This window comes from Heterocephalus glaber, unplaced genomic scaffold, assembly GCF_053883595.1.
Source record: "Heterocephalus glaber isolate CG9 unplaced genomic scaffold, H.glaber_assembly_v1.0 deba00001564, whole genome shotgun sequence".
Lineage (NCBI taxonomy): Eukaryota > Metazoa > Chordata > Mammalia > Rodentia > Bathyergidae > Heterocephalus > Heterocephalus glaber.
The window spans coordinates 7,984,868-8,003,419 of record NW_028258351.1 but is presented as its reverse complement, the minus strand read 5'-3'; the positions used below and the strand labels follow the sequence as shown (position 1 = coordinate 8,003,419).

At 37.6% G+C, this 18,552-nt stretch overlaps 1 protein-coding gene across 12 annotated transcripts in view; it reads left to right on the top strand.

The window, feature by feature from the left end:
* The window catches only part of Rhot1 (ras homolog family member T1), a 74,986-nt gene that overhangs the window by 39,377 nt on the left and 17,057 nt on the right, over window positions 1-18,552 (top strand). For 6 of the 12 annotated variants that reach the window (XM_087191919.1, XM_087191915.1, XM_087191913.1 and 3 more), the window contains exons 12-20: window positions 2,801-2,885; window positions 3,135-3,280; window positions 4,741-4,841; window positions 6,745-6,875; window positions 8,117-8,200; window positions 10,795-10,914; window positions 12,106-12,308; window positions 13,574-13,669; window positions 15,260-15,382. In XM_087191919.1, coding sequence (XP_087048045.1) covers window positions 2,801-2,885; window positions 3,135-3,280; window positions 4,741-4,841; window positions 6,745-6,875; window positions 8,117-8,200; window positions 10,795-10,914; window positions 12,106-12,308; window positions 13,574-13,669; window positions 15,260-15,382 — 1,089 coding nt within the window. The remainder of the gene's footprint in view (window positions 1-2,800; window positions 2,886-3,134; window positions 3,281-4,740; window positions 4,842-6,744; window positions 6,876-8,116; window positions 8,201-10,794; window positions 10,915-12,105; window positions 12,309-13,573; window positions 13,670-15,259; window positions 15,383-18,552) is intronic. The other 6 variants (XM_087191923.1, XM_087191922.1, XM_087191924.1 and 3 more) reach the window with 3 other exon arrangements.

Below are 18,552 nucleotides of genomic sequence, written 5' to 3'. Positions count from 1 at the left end.
CCTTCCGCTTGCAAGACAGGCAGTGGAACCAGTGAGCTAAATCCCCAGCCCAATTTTCTGGGTTTTTTAACAAATACATACTGAACGAGGCTGAGAGTAGTGGTGTACACACCTGTAACCCCAGCACTTAGGAAGCTGAGGCAGAAGGATTTCTGTGAGTTCAAGGCCAGCCAGGACTACATAGTGAGACCTTGTCATAAAAAAGAATGAATGGCTTTGTCCTAGAACCCTTTCACAAAGTTTTATTTTCTATGCTATTTAGGTGGGTAGGTAACATTCTTCAGGAAGTTGCTTATTCCTTTTTTAAATAGTACAGAAAATTCCATCTCTTAAGACTTTGTGGCTTAATCATTTGTTTCAGTTTCCTTGTATTCTCTGCCTCTAATTTTCTTTTTCTTTTTCTTTTTTTTTTTTTGTTTTGGGGATCGAACTCAGGACCTTGCACTTTTTAGGCAGGCGGCGGCACCACTGAGCTAAATCCCTGGCCCTAATTTTCTACATAGTAGCCCCCTAGAGTCACCATTTGAATCTCTCTGCTTTCTTATTAAACGCTTTCTTCTGTCCTTCAAATTGTTGCTAGATTTTTTTTCCTGAACCGGGAATTGAACTCAAGACCTTGCACTTGCCAGGTAGGTGCTGCGCCACTGAGCTAAGTCCCTGGCCCTATTGCTAGATTTTTATCACCCTGCCCAAAATTGGCCTTGAAGGCCTGGGGATCTAGCTTAGTGGCACCGCACCTGCCTGGCAAGGGTCCTGAGTTCGATCTCTGGTACCAAAAAAAAGAAACTTCACAAAATTGGCCTTGTCACCTCTCTTTGAGATGCAGTATGAAATCCAAGCTTCTTAACATGGTATCTGAGGTCATTCATGATCAGCTCTGCTCAGCTGCTCAGCTCTGTCTTCATTCTAAGAGTAAATGACTATTTATAGTCCACCAAAAGTGTAGGTTGTTTCCTAGTCCTGGCTTTTTCCCATGTTGTTTTCATTCTCTCCCTTCTTCCCCCACACTAATACCTCATCCTTCATCAGTTACAGTGACTCTTAGTGGTGCTGATACCTTCCCACCCCCCAGGCCAGATGTCCCCTTTCATGGGGTTCCCCTGGCAATCTTAGCTTACATGCTTAGCACTAGCCTCATTCTGTTAAGATCTGCCTGTGGTCTACAGTGAATGTAGCTCCTTAGAAGTAGAGACTGCCATTATCAAAAAGACAATAACAAATGTTAGTGAGGATGCAGTGAAAGGGAAATTGTTATATACTGTTGGTGAGAATGCAAATTAGTATAGCCATTATGGAAAAATAGTGTGGAGTTCCTCAGAAAACTGAAAACTAAGTTACCATATGATCCAGCAATCCTACTGCTGACTGTATATCCAAAGAAAATAGAATCCTGTTTCAGGAAATGCCTGCACTCCCATTTTTATTGCAGTACTAGTCACAGTAGCCAGTATCGAATAATAGCCAGTATAGAACCAACCAAGGTGTCCATCTGTGGATGAATGAATTTTTTTTTTTTTTTGGTACCAGGGATTGAACTCCAGTCCTTCTGCCTGCGAGGCAGGCGGCGGAACCACTGAGCTAAACCCCCAGCCCTGAATTTTTAAAAGTAGTACACACAAACACCCCAGAATATTATCCAGCCTTTAAAAAGGGTGAAATCCAGTCATTTGCAACAACATGGACATAGAACTCCAGAACATTTTTTTTTTTTTGGTACTGTGGATCAAACTTGGGACCTTGCACTTGCGAGGCAGGTGGCGAAACCACTGAGCTAAATCCCCAGCCCACAGAACATATTTTTAGGTGAAATACAAGGAAAACACAGAAAGACAAATACCATACGTTGTTACTCTTTTGTGGAAGCTAAAAAAGTTAGTCACAAAGAGGTAGAAAGTAGAATGGAGTTCACTGGAGGCTAACAAGACAGAAGAGGGAGGGAAGACAGGGTTAATAAGGTGTATCAAATTTCATTTGTAGATGAATTAGTTGTGACATTCTGTAGCAATGTAGGGTAACTGTAGTTTACAATTCATTATACATTTTAAATAACTGGAGGGAAGGAATTTGAAGGTTTCCAACACATAGAAATGATAGTATTTGAGGGGTTTGAAATGCTAATTACCTTGATTTGATCATATAGTATCAAATGATAATACTGTATCCCACAAATAAGTATAATTATTATATGTCAATTAGAAATAAAAATTTTAAAAATTAGTGGGTAACCTGTCTTGTTTTCATCTCTCTAGTACCTAGCTCAGTGCATTTGATTAATGTTTATTGATATGAGTTTTGGGTCAAAAAGGCCAAATCAGATGGAAATAACATCTCTTCACATCATCATTTTCACCTCATTACAATGGTGGCCTTATATAAAGCCCATAATTATGACTTAAAAGTTAATAGGAAAAATACCCATTACCATTTAATCAGTATTGTTTGTAAAATTTTTCTTTCAAACTGCCCTTGTGATATTTAGGAAAAATCTGCATGCCACTTTGGCATAAGCATTATTATGATTCCTCAGAGCAGTGCCATAACCACTCCGGAGGGTTTCCCTGGGAAGGTCTGAATGGTCCCAGTGAAGATTTCCTTGCTGATACGTCCCTGGTTCAGTACGGGCCGCCACAGAGACACAACGGGCAGGGGGTATTTCCTTTCTCATCCTCCTCAACAGTGAAGATGCTTTTGTAAATGATCTCGTTTCACAGAAAGACATTTCAATTTTGTATTCATTTCTTAATTAAATTTTAATATTTGATTAATGGTTTATTGTATTCTTAAATTTTTTCATCACCAGGCTGAAAATACCTCCTGATTGCACTACTGAATTAAATCATCATGCGTATTTGTTTCTCCAAAGCACCTTTGACAAACATGATTTGGTAAGCTTTTAGCTCTGGAAGTAGTAAAAATATTTTCTGCTATTATTTTTATTGTTTTCTCATGATGAAAAAAATAATTCTGATAGACTTGTAGGTTTCTTATCTATTTATGAGGAATTTTCTTCATAAAATATAAAATTTCTTACAGTTTTTAGAAGAATAGCTTTACTAGGTGAGGGGGCTGATGTTTTGGGAATTGTTCTTTTAGAGATCTAAGTATTATGTATGCTTCCTTGTGTGTATCTTCAGGATAGAGACTGTGCTTTGTCACCTGATGAGCTTAAAGATTTATTTAAAGTTTTCCCTTACATACCTTGGGGGCCTGATGTGAATAACACAGTTTGTACAAATGAAAGAGGTTGGATAACCTACCAGGGATTCCTTTCCCAGTGGACGTAAGTATAGTTCTCACCTCTTCTCTAAAATCACAGCTGGTATAAAATTATGGTATATTTGTCATTTTGTAAGTTTGTCTGATCTTAAGAAATGCTTTGATTATACCTGCTCCTAATGAGTATTTGTAGTACTGCTAAATATCTCTAGATGAACTATAAATGTTCTATAAATTTATCAGGAAGGGCTTTTCTTTTGGATGATGTATTGGGAAACAGTAGTAAGTCTTACATCAAAACTGAACTAAATTTTAGTACTTTTTGTTTGGTTAAGAAAATTGGACATATCATTGCTATTGTACAATTCTTACTCCAACATATGGGCAGATGCATATTTTACTGGACTCTGAAGACATATTGTATTATTTGTTGTTATTGTGTTTGTTTGTTTTCACAGTGCTGGGGATTGAACCCAGGGCCTTGTTCATGATAGGCAAGTGCTCTACCACTGTTATATCCCCAACCTGTGTTATTTGGGTTTTTGTTTGTTTGTTTCTTGTTGTTTTGAGACAGGGTCTCCCTTTGTAGTTCAGGCTGGCCTCGAACTCATTATGTAGCCCCTAGGCTGGCCTCAAACTCACAGGGATCCTCCTGCCTCAGCCTTCCAAGTGCTGAGATTATGGGGGTACGCCACCACACTTGGCATGTTTTTCTTTTAATGAACTCTTAGTAAGTTTTAATGAGGATTTCTCGACAGCTTCATTATAAACTGGTTGACATTGAGCCTAGGATGTTAAGGGAACCCTCTGGTCTTGTACAACAACATACCTATGATAGCCTTGGTAACACTAACTCTTCAACATTAGATTCAGTTTTTTCAACTACATTTTAAAAAGCCAGCTAATTTCAGGTGCCTTACAGTTGTTTTTATGATTTTATTGAACCTTTTCAGAGTTGTTTAATTATCGTTGTCTTCAGCTAGTTAATATTTGCAGGACATTGTGTGCTGACTTGGAAAACAGATAGTATAAACTATTCCCCTGTAAATTTTTTTTTTGGTTTGAGGATTGAACTCGGGACCTTGCGCTTTCGAGGCAGGCGCCCGAACCACTGAGCTAAATCCCCAGCCTCCCCCTGTAAATTTTACCAGCTCCTCACTGCGTATCTGTATGGCCTTGCTTTCTCCAGCCAGTGAAATAAGCAGAGGAATTTGCCCCCATCTTGCATTGTCCCCACTTCTTTTTCTTCTTTAAGAATGGCAGTGTAGGGGTCGGGGATTTAGCACAGTGGTTTCATGGCCTGCTGTGCAAGCTCTAGGACCCGAGTTCGATCCCCTGTACCCCCCCCCCCAAAAAAAAAGAATGGCAGTGTAGGAAAGGCCATGGTTGGGCACATAGGAAATTCAAGCAATGAGGCACACATTATCTGAGTTTGGTGGTTAACATTTTTTGGGTTGTGGGATTTTTGTTCTGTGAACGTTCACTGAGGAACTTTTCACCTTGTAAGCTCTTCTGTTTTCTTAGGCTCACGACGTATTTAGATGTTCAGAGATGCCTGGAGTATTTGGGCTATCTAGGTTATTCCATATTGACTGAACAAGAGTCTCAAGCTTCAGCCATTACAGGTAAGCATCTAGATACTATTCACTTCATGGTTAGGAACATTTTTTTTTTTTGGTAGCAGGGATCAAACTCAGGACCTTGTGCTTGCGAGACAGGTGCGGCACCACTGAGGAAAATTCCCAGCCCCCAAGAACATTTTTTTTTGTGTGCCAGGGATTGAACTCAGGACGTTGCACTTGCGAGGTAGGGTGGTGCCACTAAGCTAAATCCCTGGCCTGCAAGAACATTTTTTTTTGAAGACTCCAATTTTAAATGTTACAGAGCAAAAATAAACTCATTTTCATTAGTCTTCCAAGTCTACACTTACTAGTTTTCTTCATGATTTGGAAATATCTTTTGAACTGAGATGCTTGACTTTATTCTTTATCAAAAAAGAGAGTAGGGCTGGGGATTTAGCTTAGTGGTTCCACTGCCTGCCTGCCTCACAAGCACAAGGTCCCAGGTTTGATCCCTGGTACCAAAATAAAAAAAAGAGAGTAGAATTTTTGCATCTAGTCTACGCCCTGGGGTACCTCCCGGTAAAAATGAAGGAGAGCTTTGGGCATTAAACGATTTACCAGTCTATCTTATATTTTAATTTGCTTTAAACATTAAAAACAATACCTCTTAACATATGGTCTTGATCTGGAACTAATTATACATCTCTCACTTCTGTAACCTTGTTCCTTAATAAATCTTTAACAAATCTTGTGGTATAAATCACACTTTCTTGCAAAAGCACTGTGCTCTACCTAAAGAAAACCCACAGGTATGGAGATCACAAATTTAGGGATCGTTTCAGGAGTTTCTTCTATCCCAATTGATGGAAAATCTGCCCTATCTTATAAGAAGCCAGAACACAGCCTTTCTTCAAGTACCCTTTAAAGTGCTTAACCAATTACACAGTATTTAATTCAGCCCTAGAAAGTAAGAAACTAATTTCTAGACAGCCACGAGATTCTTTCACTCAACAACATATTGTGGGCATCTTTTTATATTGGTAAGTATACTTTTATATATCTTGAATGTGAAATAATATGTCATTGTATGGATGTTCTATAACTTTAACCATCATAATTATTTTGTCTTTTTAATCATTCTCAGTTTTTGCTACAGGTAATAGGCCCTCTGGTGAGCTCCACCATAGTTGCGTCTTTGGGCATAGTCTCTGTCTCAAGAAGAGATACCCATTGACACAGTGTCATTTTCTAGCCTGCCTGTTTTTCAGATTTACACGTGAAAGGCCAGCCAAGCTCAGAGTACAGATCCCCTCCCCGTGTGTAGATCCAGCTCCAAGATGGTGCAGATTTGAAGTAGCATCTTGTACTTCATAAGTGTGATAAAAGGGCCAGGGGATTTAGCTCAGTGGTTTCAACGCCTGCTATGCAAGCGCAAGGACCCGAGTTCGATCCCCGGTACCAAAAAAACAAAACAAAAAACATAATTATGATAAAAGTGTATTACAGAAAAAAATTAAGTGAGATGTAATTTTTATTCATTTTTAGATACTATTTATTTTATGAAATAAATATCATTTGGTTACTGGAGATTCACTTTGCAGTCAACTTTCAGAAATGTATTTTTCCCACTGAGTGATACATTATATTTACAGATAGTTTGTTATGGTTTTTTTCTTTTTTAAACAGGATCTTGCTGTGTAGTCCAGACTGGCCTTGAACTCACTACAATCCTCCTTCCTCAGCCTCCTGAGTGCTGGAATTATAGGTGTGCTCCACCACACCTGGCTTAATACATTGTATTTAGTACTTTTTTTCACATACAGCTTCACTGTTGTGTAGTATGTTTACTTATAGATCTAACACTTCATGAAAGTGATAAATAACAATACCTTATTTTGTAGAAGGTGGAATGGAGGCTCAGTGAGTCTAACTGGTATATATTTAGGTTTTTGTTTTTGTTTTTTAGTAACAAGAGATAAAAAGATAGATCTGCAGAAGAAACAGACTCAAAGAAATGTTTTTAGATGTAATGTAATTGGAATGAAAAGCTGTGGGAAAAGTGGAGTTCTTCAGACTCTTCTTGGAAGAAACTTAACGGTAAGAGTTGGAAATATAGAACTTTGTCTAACAAATTTTTATAGTCATGAATTTACATGATTTTTATAGCCATTAATCTTTTTAGATAATTATTAGAATACATTGGCCTACATATTTTAGTAAAATATACCAAAAAATGGAATAGTAATCTTGTTGAACTATCTTTATCCTATTTCATGGGTGTTAGCTACTGTTTGTCCTTTTTACATTTTTAAAAAAATTAATTAGTTAATTTTTTTTTTCTGGTACTGGGGACCGAACTCAGGACATTGCACTGGCAAGGTAGGCACAGTGGCACTGAGCTAAATCCCCAACCCCTAAATGTCCTTTTTTTAAAAAAAAAAACTGGGCTGGGGATTTAGCTCAGTGGCTCCGCTGCCTGTTTCGCAAGCACAACAACCCGAATTTGATCCCCAGTACCAAAAAAAAGTTAAACAAAAAAAAACCAAACTGATGTTTAGCCAGTGGTGGTGGTGTACGCCTGGAAACCCAGTACTCAGGAGGCCGAGACAAAATGAAACTCTGTCTCAGAAAAGCAAAAAAAAAAAATTGCCATTTAGATGGGGAGTAGATGACTACACATATGAAGCACCTAACACAGTGCTCGATATAGCCATGTGTGGTGGCACACACCTATAATCCCAGCACCTGCGAGGCTAAGGCAGGAGGATTGCTGGGAGTTTGAGGCCAGCCTGGGCTACATAGTGAGCTCAAGGATAGCGTGCACTTTAGGGCAAGACCCTGTGTCAAAAACAAAACAAAACAAAAGCAGTAAATGCACAGTAAAGCTTTAAAATTGAATACGAATTCTAACTACTCACATAAGTAAGACTGATGATATATTCCCATGTATCATGATGAGTCCCATATCAGACCAGGTTAGAATATAATGAGAATTACCAGCAGGTGGCTTGAACTCAGGACATAGTGCTTGCCAGGCAGGTGGAGCGCCACTGAGCTACCTCCCTGGCTAGAATATACTTTTAATAATACAGTTTACTTCCTTTTCGGCTGCTGCTTTCACTTTATGCAGAACGAACATCTTTTGTCGTAGACTCTAAGAACTAAGAAAAATAGATTCAGTGTACATTTTATGCTGACAAATAGTAAATAGTGTAGAAAAGAGTACTCTTTCATTTATAATCATCCATACATACACACTGATTTGTGGGTGTGTTGATGAAAACTAGTTCCTGTTATTTCTAACTGTAAATACTGAGATTTTTTGGTTCTATTTTCAGAGGCAGAAGAAAATTCGTGATGATCATAAATCTTACTATGCAATCAACACTGTTTATGTGTATGGACAGGAGAAATACTTATTGGTAAGAAATTTGTGGTACAAGGTTTTGATTGTTGGGTACATTTTTAAATGACTGAAACAATGACTTTATTTAACAGATGATGTAGGCCTGTGTGGTTTTATTTTTCTCTTCTGTATTCATTGTAGTGTTAAGTCCTTTGATCTATGTGATGATTACACGGGCATAGATACAAGTAAAAATCCATCTGTTTGTACCCTTAATTATATGCTATACCACAGTAAGAAACTAAAACAAAAAAATGAACTTCTCTTTTAATCTTTCTTCCATGTCTATTTTATTTTATTTTGTGTTTGTTTTAAGGGTTTTTCTGGTTTTGTTTTGTTTTTTTTGTACCAGGGATCAAACTCATGACCTTGCACTTGTGAGGCAGGCATGGTGCCACTGAGCTAAATCCCTGGCCTTGTGTTTGTTTTTTGAGACAGAGTCTTGGTATGTAGTTCAGCCTGGACTTAAATTTAAAGCAGTCCTCCTGCCTCAGCCTCTTCCATGCTGGGCTTATAGGTGTGCTCCACCTTGCCCGGCTTCTTTCTTCCATTTTGATTTTTTTTTTTTTAAATTCCACTTCTGGCCAGGCATGGTGGCACACACCTGTAATACCTCCCAGCACTTAGGAGGCTGAGGCAGGAGGATTGCCACAAATTCAAGGCCAGCCTGGGCTACATGGCAAGACCTTGTCAAAAAAAAGATTTCTAGAACCGGAGATTTAGCTCAGTGGTTCCACCACCTGCCTTGAAAGCACAAGGTCCCAATTTCCATCCCTGGTACCAAAAAAAAAAATTTCTACTTTTGCTAACTAAAATTAATTTGAAAACAATGCTGGCCAGGGATTTAACTCAGTGGTTCTGCCACCTGCCTTGCAAGCACAAGGACCTGAGTTTGACCCCATACCAAAAAAAAAAAGAAAAGAAAACAGTGCTGGTGCTTTTAGTTTATAACCCGAAAAAAATGTACAAAAGAAGAAAGCCGGTGTGGTGGCTACACCTGTAATCTCAGCACTCAGGAGGCAGGAGGATCACTGCGAGTTCGAGGTAGCCTGGGCTACATAGTGAATTCAAGGCTAGGCTGAACTACATAGCGGGAGCCTGTCTCAGACAAACAAAAAAGTATGAAAGAAGCATCTCACTAAATAGAGACTGTGAAATACAGTAGAAAGAGGTCATATGTTTTCCTTGGATCCAGTCATTGCAATTTCAGCCTTGGTCCACCTTGATTAGTTGTGTGACCTCAGGCAGTGGCTTATTCTTTCTGAGCCTAAATTTCTTTAATATAGCTCCTCAATAAAAGGGTGTGGTGCCGCATGCCTATAATCTCGGCACTCAGGAGGCTGAGGCAGAAGCATCACAGAGAGTTGGTCCACCTCACCATAGTGAGGCCCTGTCTCAAAAAAAAACCCAAAAAACTAAAGTTCCTAAGAATAGACACTAGAAAAAGTTCATTCTCCATTTTGGAAATTTTTTTTTTTTTTTAGATAATCACATTGAATGTTACACGTGTTTTACTCTGATAGTTCCCATTGTCTTATTAAACCTTGTTTGGCTCCTGTTTTTCTCCTGTAAACATAATTCTAAATATTTGGTACTTAGTAAATATTTTTGGCTAATTTTCCAGTTTTCTTATTTTTACACTGTTGTTTATCAGTCATACCTTTCATGTCTGTGGTTATGCATGCTGTAGTAATGGTTGTTTTGGGTTTTTTTGTACCAGAGATGAAACTCAGGACTTTGCACTTTTGAGGCAGGTGGCGGAGGCGGCACCACTGAGCTAAATCCCCGGCCCCTGTTTTGTTTTGTTTTTGTACCGGGATCAAATTTGGGACCTTGTACTTGTGAGGCAGGTGGCGGAACCACTGAGCTAAATCCCGGGCCACTGTAATACTATTTTATTTGGAACATGTCAAGTCCCTGCTGGCTCTGTACTTCCCCTTTTATCTTCTTACAAATATGCACTATCTTGTTTAATTTGGGATTGAATTTTCTTTTGTTGGATCATCATCATATCATAGATGGGATATTTAAGAAGTTTCACAGGGCTAAAGATGTGACTTGGTGGTAGAGTGTTTGCCTAGCATGCGCAAAGCTCTGTGTTCCATCTTCATCACTACAAAAGTTTTGTAGTAAACACTGGAAAGGGTAGGCAGTAAAATACAACAAAGTGACCTGTGTGTGAAGAGTCATTTGCTTTGTGTTTTTGATAGTGAGGGAAAAAAGGTAGAGAGGTAGAAAAGCAAATACACTTGGCAGTCATATCTGAGTTCTAATTTCGGTCTGAAGACTTCTTATATATGTTATCTTTGTAATTGGCTTAATCCTCTGGCCTGTCTCCTTATCTGTAGTGTGGATACTGGAAGAAAGGGCCGGTACAGGGCACATTAGTCACTAAACATAGCTTCTGGACAATCTCAGTCACCATTTTTAAAATCTACAAAATCAGAAGATACTTGTTTACATTTTTACCTTTTGAAATAGTTTTAAAAGTTACGTGTAAATAATGGTTTTTTATTAGGAAGTCCAGTTGAGCAAGTCATAAAACATCCTGACTTCATATATCAACATTATGATACTTATGTTTCTGATTTATCTTTTTCTTTTTACAAGTTGCATGACATCTCAGAATCGGAATTTCTGACTGAGGCCGAGATCATTTGTGACGTTGTATGCCTGGTGTATGATGTCACTAACCCCAAATCCTTTGAATACTGTGCCAGGATTTTTAAGGTTTGTTGTTCTTATAGACTATGATTAAATGTAACTTTATATGGCATTTTAATAGAATTTCAGTATGTTGTTTCCTAATCAGAAGAATGTGATAAAATCATTTGTGGAGCTTTAAAAAATATATACATCTTTACCATGTACCAAGTTTCTAGTTTCATTCTTCAATGAAATAGAATAAACATACACTTTTTAAAAACAACTTTTATTCCACATGTGACTGTGATAAACATTCCTGGTTAAGAACTTTTGTGGTAAAGGAATATCTTCTTGGCTGTTAGGAATGCATATGGATAATATATTGCCACTTATCCCAAATATAGCAGCCAGAGCAACGGTATAAACCAGAGGCTTAGAAAGTATATCAGTCCTGCTGGGTGTGGTGGTGCAGGCCTGTAACAGCACTTGGGAGGCTGAGGCAGGAGGATCACTTTGAGTTTGAGGCCAGCCTGAATTGCATAGTAAGACCCTGTCTCAAAAAACAAAACAGAAAAAAAGTATATCAGTCCCTTTGAGATTAAGATTCAGTAGGACAGGGCTGGGGATTTAGCTAAGTGGTTCGACCGCCTGCCTTGCAAGCACAAGGACCAGAGTTCGATCTCCAGTACCAAAAAAAAAAAGATTCAGTAAGACAAAAAAGTATGTACAAAGATACAGCCTAACATTATTTGTAATAGCAAAAAAACTGGAAGTAATTCAGTTATCTAACACTAGGAGGATAATTTCCAAATTAAGATAAAATAATCTAGCAGAATATTAAAGAACTATTAAAAACAATAATTTTGAAGAAGGGAGAAGATACAGTATTACATTTTAAATTAGTTATGTCTGGCATGACTTCAACTGTAAAAATACATATACATACACATATATATGTCAAGGACTAGAGATAATACAAAAAATGAAATAGTCTTTATTATAGAAGTTGGGTAGATTTCCCTTTATTTCAAAATGATTATTATATCTTTTTACTTTTAAAAGCATGTGAATCTGTTACCCGCATTAGAAAAGTGGTCCTAATCATATTTATTTTATGAAACTGACTACACTGTCTCCAAATTGCCTTTTGGTTCATTTTCTGTGTTTGAAACTATTGTTACTTTGCCTATCCAGAGAAAATTTTTAGTTCACATTTAATCAAATAGTAATTCTTTAACTTGTCATTGGATTTTGACTTCATTTTTTATTCCATAGCAACACTTCATGGATAGCAGAATACCCTGCTTAATCGTAGCTGCAAAATCAGACCTGCATGAAGTTAAACAAGAATATAGTATCTCACCTACTGATTTCTGCAGGAAACACAAAATGCCTCCACCTCAAGCCTTCACTTGCAACACTGCTGATGCACCCAGTAAGGATATCTTTGTTAAACTGACAACAATGGCCATGTACCCGTAAGTACTTGCTCTGTCTTCATTTCATGTTGCATGGTTCATAATAACATTGCATGCCATTATTAGCCACAAGGTGGGAGTCTTGTCACATAGAAGTTGTTCAGCAACAGAAAGAGACTTTGTAATGAGAAGACACAAATTTAAACAAATGCAAGTTTGATTTGGGTGCCATAATAATATAAACATTGTTTCCAACAATATTTGTATATTTTTGACTGCCTGTAGCTCTCTTAACAAGATAGTACAGTATAGCACAGCCTCCCATTCAGCATTAAAAAGATAAGTCTTGGGCCGGGGATTTAGCTCAGTGGTTCTGCCACTCTCGAAGGTGCAAGGTCCTGAGTTCGATCCCAGTACCAAAAAAAAAAGTCTTGAGCTGGTGTGGTGGTGCATGCCTGTAATCTCAGCGCTCCGGAGGCTGAGGCAGGAGGATCGCTGTGAGTTTGAGGCCAGCCTGCACTATCAAACGAGATCCTGTCTCAAAAACAAAACAAAACAAAAAAGACTTAGTGCAATAAAATAGGGTTGGCATCATGTTGCTTTATCCTTATAAGGCATTTCCATACACAAAGTTCTTTTTTTATATTTATCTGTCTTATTATTTGACCTGGGGTATGTGAAAGATTAAAATATTTTTTTTAAATTTATGGTGAATTTACTTTTATGTTTGAATCCAGGATATAGAATGTCTTTAAGTGTTATAAAAAGTACTTGTAATTGGAAATTTCGTTATATACATGTTTTGCATTAAGTGTTATAAGCCACACATTTCATGTACATTTATTATATATCTATACATGCATATGTACAAGCATGTAATTGTGGATATCTTTGTAGCTTACTAACTGCTTTAAAATTGCATGATTCTTAATGGCATTCTCCTCAAGTAGAGTGTTTGTGTAAGTTCTGTTTTGTAATGAGATGGTTTTTCAGGCAGTGCGTTTCTCAGGACTTCATAGCATATTCTATTTATTGTTAGGTTAGTCTCTAAAATATTTTTCATCATGAAAACTAGTATAAAATAAAGTAATAATTAAACATTGCTATAAATCAAGGCTGTTTTTCCAGAAAGGTGTTTAATTTGTAGATTTTTTAAATCAGAGTTAACTTTACTGTTATTCAGTTAACTAATGCTTTAAAAAATACAACAAACCTTTAAATTTCTATTTGTATTGGAAGACAAGTCATTCCTATTAATATAAGTTAAGCAAAACCTCATTTATGTTTCACCTCTGCTTTAAAACTCTCATGTATGTTATCTACAGAGAGGATCATTACAGAGACAGACTCTCCCGAGACTTGGGCAACACTGATAGAATAGAGAATTTGAGAAAAATCTGGGTCTTTCTAAAAACTGCTTTGTAAGTTACTTTTTCTTTATGACTTCTGTGGGATTTTTGTTTACATTTTCTTATAGGATGACCAAATCTCCTTTCCTGCTATAATTAACATTTAGTAATTATCTAGAAACGCACTGCTTGTCAGGCTTATTGCCTAACTGTATATTATGGTGTCTTTTTAATGATTTAAGTGTACTTTTTAATCTGCATCTGTTTTTAGATCCACATCTCTAAAACATTTTACTGTAATTCTTGTGTGTGTATATATGATAAATGTACATACATGGATACTTGTTCATATGGTTAATCCCAAACTACTTCTCATGAAGCATCTCCCTGTTGCTAAGCATACTTTGCATCTCCTTTTTGGTGGGTGGAGCCTTGTATATGTTAAAGAGTCAGATTCAATTTATAAAATAACAGATGGATTCCAGTATGACAGCTCTTAGTAACTTAGTAGCAATGATATGTTCACCATCACAAGTCAGGTTTTAAAAAGGAATGTCTTGAGCATTAATTATCAAAATTAATTCTTGTTTTTCTTCATGTTGAGAATTAGGCATTATTGGGATGCTGCTAATCTCCACAACCATGCTACCGTGTGCTGTGGTCTCATCAGATCTCACAAGCTAATCCAAGTCAGATTGGGCCAGTCCTTTGATTGAGAAGCCTCTAAATATGATCAGGTGTTACAGGAAGTGATGGCATTGATTCATCAGGTGTTGCCATTCTGAGTGGGTTCTGCGCCAGTACCTCTTCATGAGTGGTGTGGTGGCTTTGTATGTCTGAGTGGTTCTGACCACTGAGCAGTCATGGAGACCCCTTACTTCGGTAGTTAGGGCCTAGGTGAAATGGGTTGTTCATGTGCCTGCCTCAACTAGGGCAACTCCACTCAACCAGAAAGGAGTCAGAAAGCTTCCTAAATTTCACATCTAATTTCAATTGGATCCATTTTTGATTTTTATATCTTTACCCAGCATTTCATATTTAGCTATTGTGTTTTGGTAGCAGATGAAATTAACCCTATATTTTGTTCAAGTAGAAATTTATGAAGCACTTTGATTTCCTTTGGGAACCAGAGTGCTTGATGAATTAAAGATGATGTTGTTCATACCTTATTTGAATATACTTGTCTTTTGACCTTTTTGTATTTGTCACTCTTCTCCTTCCTGGTTTTCAGGCATGTGTGTATGGTGAGGGAGGAAGAGGGGTGGTTATTTAAATGCTAGCAAGCCTTGTCCTTTTGGTGGGTGCTATGGCTTACTCAGTTTTTATTTTTATTAATTTAGATGAGGGTGCCATCTATTGCTGTGCATATTTATTCCACTGAAACTTACATAGTAATAATTCCATCCACCCTCCAAGAAAAATCAAAAGTGTTAGCTAATTTTCCCTAGATTTTCTGCAGGGAGGGAGGAGGAAGCTATTAGTGTTTGTTATGTTTTTGGTAAATGTGGAATTCTGCACAACTTTAGCATGCCCCACACTATCCTTTTCCTTTCTTCAAAGAGTGTTGCTTATGCCTAAATCTTTTTTTTAAGTTGGCACACCCTAACCTGTGCCATATTAATAAGTAAGAACTCAACCCTGTCCTTCTGTGTGTTTTCGCAGCCATGCCCGGTTACGCTGTATGTGCACCTGCAACAGGTGTACATTTTGCATCTGTCAGAACTTCCTCAACTCAGACTTGCTGCAATCTGTAAAGAACAAAATCTTCACTGCAGTTCTTAACAGGTTCTTAACTTTATTTACTGGGTACCAGGCATTCTGTTAAAATACAAAAAAAAAAGTGGATAACTATATATTATACAGATACTACAAAGACAACAAGCCAACTGATGCCTAACTAACTTACACTAAAATTCTCACTGTGATGATATGCTTAGTTTCAGAAGCACCCTTAATAATGTTTGTAAATAATTAGGTATATTTTGAGGACTATAAAATAAGATTTTAGATTTTTTTTCCAATAGGGAATTTAAATTATCTTTCATATTAGAGGATAATATATGTAAGGAAATTAAAATTTTTGGTTACAAGTTGTAGAAATAGATTAGAACTTTTTTGTGTGTGTGTGGTACCGGGGATCGAACTCAGGTCCTTGCACTTGCAAGGCAGGCAGTGGAACCACTGAGCTGAATCCCCAGCCCATAGATTAGTACTTTTGTAATAAGGAAAAGTACATTGATCCTTCCACAAAATGATATTATGGTATACTATATTCACTTTACATTGAGATGTATTCTAGTAAAACTATGCTATTGTGAACAATATTTTGGATTTGAAAAAATTCTCTATTTTTGAAACCATTTGTTACAGTGGTCTCAATAATTAGAATTTATCTTGACTTTTTAAAAAGCGGAGGACCAGGCATGGTGGTGCACGCCTGGAATCCCAGCACTCAAGAGGCTGCCTCAGGAGGATCTCTTTGACTTTAAGGCCAGCTTGAACTACCTAGTGAGACCTTGTCTTAAAAAAAAAAAGTGGATGGGCTGGGGATTTAGCTCAGTGGTGCCGCTGCTTGCCTCGAAAGCACAAGGTCCCAAGTTCGATCCCCAGTACAAAAAAAAAAGAAAAAAAAAAGTGGACCATTTTATTTGAAAGAACATTGTTTCTGGAACTGAGACTAATAACCAACATTAAGGACTCAGAGCAATATGGAAGCAAAAAAGATCTGAGCTTGGTGTGGCATGTGCCTGGGAGGCTGAGGCAAAAGGGTCATGACTTCAAGTCCAGCCTGGACAACTTAGCAAGACGCTGACTTAGAATTAAGGGGCTAGGAATGTAGCTCAGTGCAAAGGCCTGGGTTCAATTTTCAGTAACACACACACACACACACACACACAGCCTGTGCTACTGATTTTTTGAGGTCATTAAAACATGAAATATTCTTATAAGGCAATATGCGTCTTAAAAAGAGGGAGAAAAAGGAGATATATCTTCAAAGCAATGTCCTTGGAAGGTTATATTCTTATCATGCTACCTTTATTTGAGTCAGTTTTATATTTTTTGAGCATTTAAGAGACTAGGTCAGTGATAGCAAACCTTTTAGAGCTTTCAATGATGACAAATAGCCTCCTGAGGCATGCTTGCCATAGGTTCACCACCACTGGCCTAGATTATATTAATTTGTATCTGATATCAAATTTAATATGTGTCTAAGGATGAATAGGTTTTTTAAGTCATTTAAACATCATTGGGAGCTAAGCTTAAGATTGAGGATCAAGCCAAATAATAGAGTTTGGTTAGAAATGGGCCAATTATTTGGTCACTGGTGGACATGTGCTGAGGACTGGAGTCCACCTTTGTCAAATAATCATGGTTTATGTCCACTAGCAATACAGTAGTTGTATCTGTGAACAATGAAGCTATTTCTTAGGTGACTAAAAAACTGATTTTGAAGGCATTCTAAAAGAGTTTCGGTGATATTTTTAGCACTAGCAGCTCTAGAATAAGAATGCAGCCATCTCAGGGGACTCCTTTGAGGGACTCAGTCGTGTGGTGGTGAAGTTCTGCCTCCTTCCTTTGAATGGCATCTTGTGAAAGAGTAACGCAGACCAACATGATTTCCCTGACAGAATGCGCAAGGCTAGTTCAAACCAAACAACATTCAGGAGCTCTGTTGGGAATCTCAGAGCTGGAAGAGATTCTAGAATTCATCTGGCCTAACCTCCTAATAGATTGCCTTCCTAGGAGAATGCTGTTTATTTGCTGATGGCTTTCTTCTTTGGAAAGAGTTTTTGCTTTTGTTTTTATTTTTTTAAACTAAAATGTTTTCCCTATAACTTTCTTTCCTTTAGTTTTAGTTCTGCCCTTTAGAACAACATACAACTATTCTACTCCCTCTTCAACATAGCAATCCTTCAGACATTTGAAGACGGCCATCATGCCTTCCCTAACTTTCTCTTCTCCAGGTAGAACATCCCCATTTCTTTCAGCCTCTTCTTAAATTAGATGTTCTAAGAGCCTCACCATTCCTGGTTGTCCTCATCTGAAAGGCCCTTGAGTTTTCAGAGTTCCTTCTAAGAGGTGCCACTGAGAATGGATGACAGGGCTCCAGCTGTGGTCTGACTATTCCAGAATGGTGGGCCGTCCTGTACCACACTTAGAACAGCACCTGTCTAGTGCATGAATTAACTGTTTAGCAACCTATCCCACTGTCCACATATATTGTCTTGAGGTTAATTGAAATCAGATTTTTTTAATTATGAAGTACTATCAAGGCAGCTGTCCTCCCTCTAATTGTTTGACATTTTCAGTTGACTCTTTGAACCTAAATGCAGATACCTGTGTATCTCTATTAAATGTCATAGTCTTCTTTTGAATCCATTTATTCTAGCTCAGTCATTTCAAACATTATTTCTACCATTTGTCCCATTATATATCTCTCTCAGCATTTTGTTATTTGCAGACTTGGTAGATATGTCTTTCAAGTTACTGGTCAAAAATAATGCTGTACACCCAGAGGTTGGAGAGGAGAAATAAAGTGAGCAAGCCCTATATTACTCCCCAGAGAACTCTTTGCCAGTGACAGGTCTAGGATTCTTGGGGAAGGATTTTTCAACCAGTTAAAAATGTATCATCCAATCCACATTTTAACCTTCTTATCAGAGATTACGGTAAGGGTTTTCCCAAAATCATTGTATAATTTTTACCACATTTCTCTGATCTGCTAGTGTAGTAATTTATCTGACTAGGAAGTGACATCCTCTTAATGTCTTCTTGGTGAACCCACCTTGGCTCCCAGTAATTGCTTATCACAAACCACATGTTTTATTATCTATTCTGGAAGCTCTTGATTGCCCATGATTGCAGATTGATTCATTGTCTGCATCTTTGGTGACAGTTTTTTTTCCTAGTGCAGTTTAATCAGGTTTCAAATGAAATAAGTTAGTTGTGCCTTA